Source organism: Buceros rhinoceros, unplaced genomic scaffold (genome assembly GCF_000710305.1).
Source record: "Buceros rhinoceros silvestris isolate BGI_N320 unplaced genomic scaffold, ASM71030v1 scaffold36919, whole genome shotgun sequence".
NCBI classification, from domain to species: domain Eukaryota; kingdom Metazoa; phylum Chordata; class Aves; order Bucerotiformes; family Bucerotidae; genus Buceros; species Buceros rhinoceros.
In genome coordinates, this window is record NW_010433882.1 from 2,761 (window position 1) to 3,063 (window position 303).

Sequence of the window (303 nt, forward strand, 5' to 3'; positions counted from 1 at the left end):
CTCCCCTTCCCCCAGGCTTTCCAGGTCTCCGTGCTAAGCACTCAGGGCCCCATCGATGTCTTCCTCTGCCCCGAGGACAGCTCAGGGGTCTGTAGCCCCGTCAAGAGCCCCTTCAAAGCCCCCGTGGAGGAGTCGTCTCCCAGCTGTTCGCAGCCCAGAGCCTCCCCGCTCCTGCACCCTGCCCAGGACGTGAACATGTCACTGCTGCCTGGAGAGCAAGGTGGGCAGCCGGGGCTGGGGGCGGGAGGGAGCTGGGGACAGGGGTGATGGCGCAGGGGCTCTGGCCGGGGGCTCTTGCTGTGG

At 68.0% G+C, this 303-nt stretch overlaps 1 protein-coding gene across 1 annotated transcript in view; it reads left to right on the plus strand.

The window, feature by feature from the left end:
- Positions 1 to 303, plus strand: part of E2F1 (E2F transcription factor 1) — a gene marked incomplete at its 5' end in the record, with an annotated part of 3,695 nt that overhangs the window by 2,684 nt on the left and 708 nt on the right. Inside the window, one exon of the mRNA XM_010144260.1 lies at positions 11 to 220. Coding sequence (XP_010142562.1) covers positions 11 to 220 — 210 coding nt within the window. The remainder of the gene's footprint in view (positions 1 to 10; positions 221 to 303) is intronic.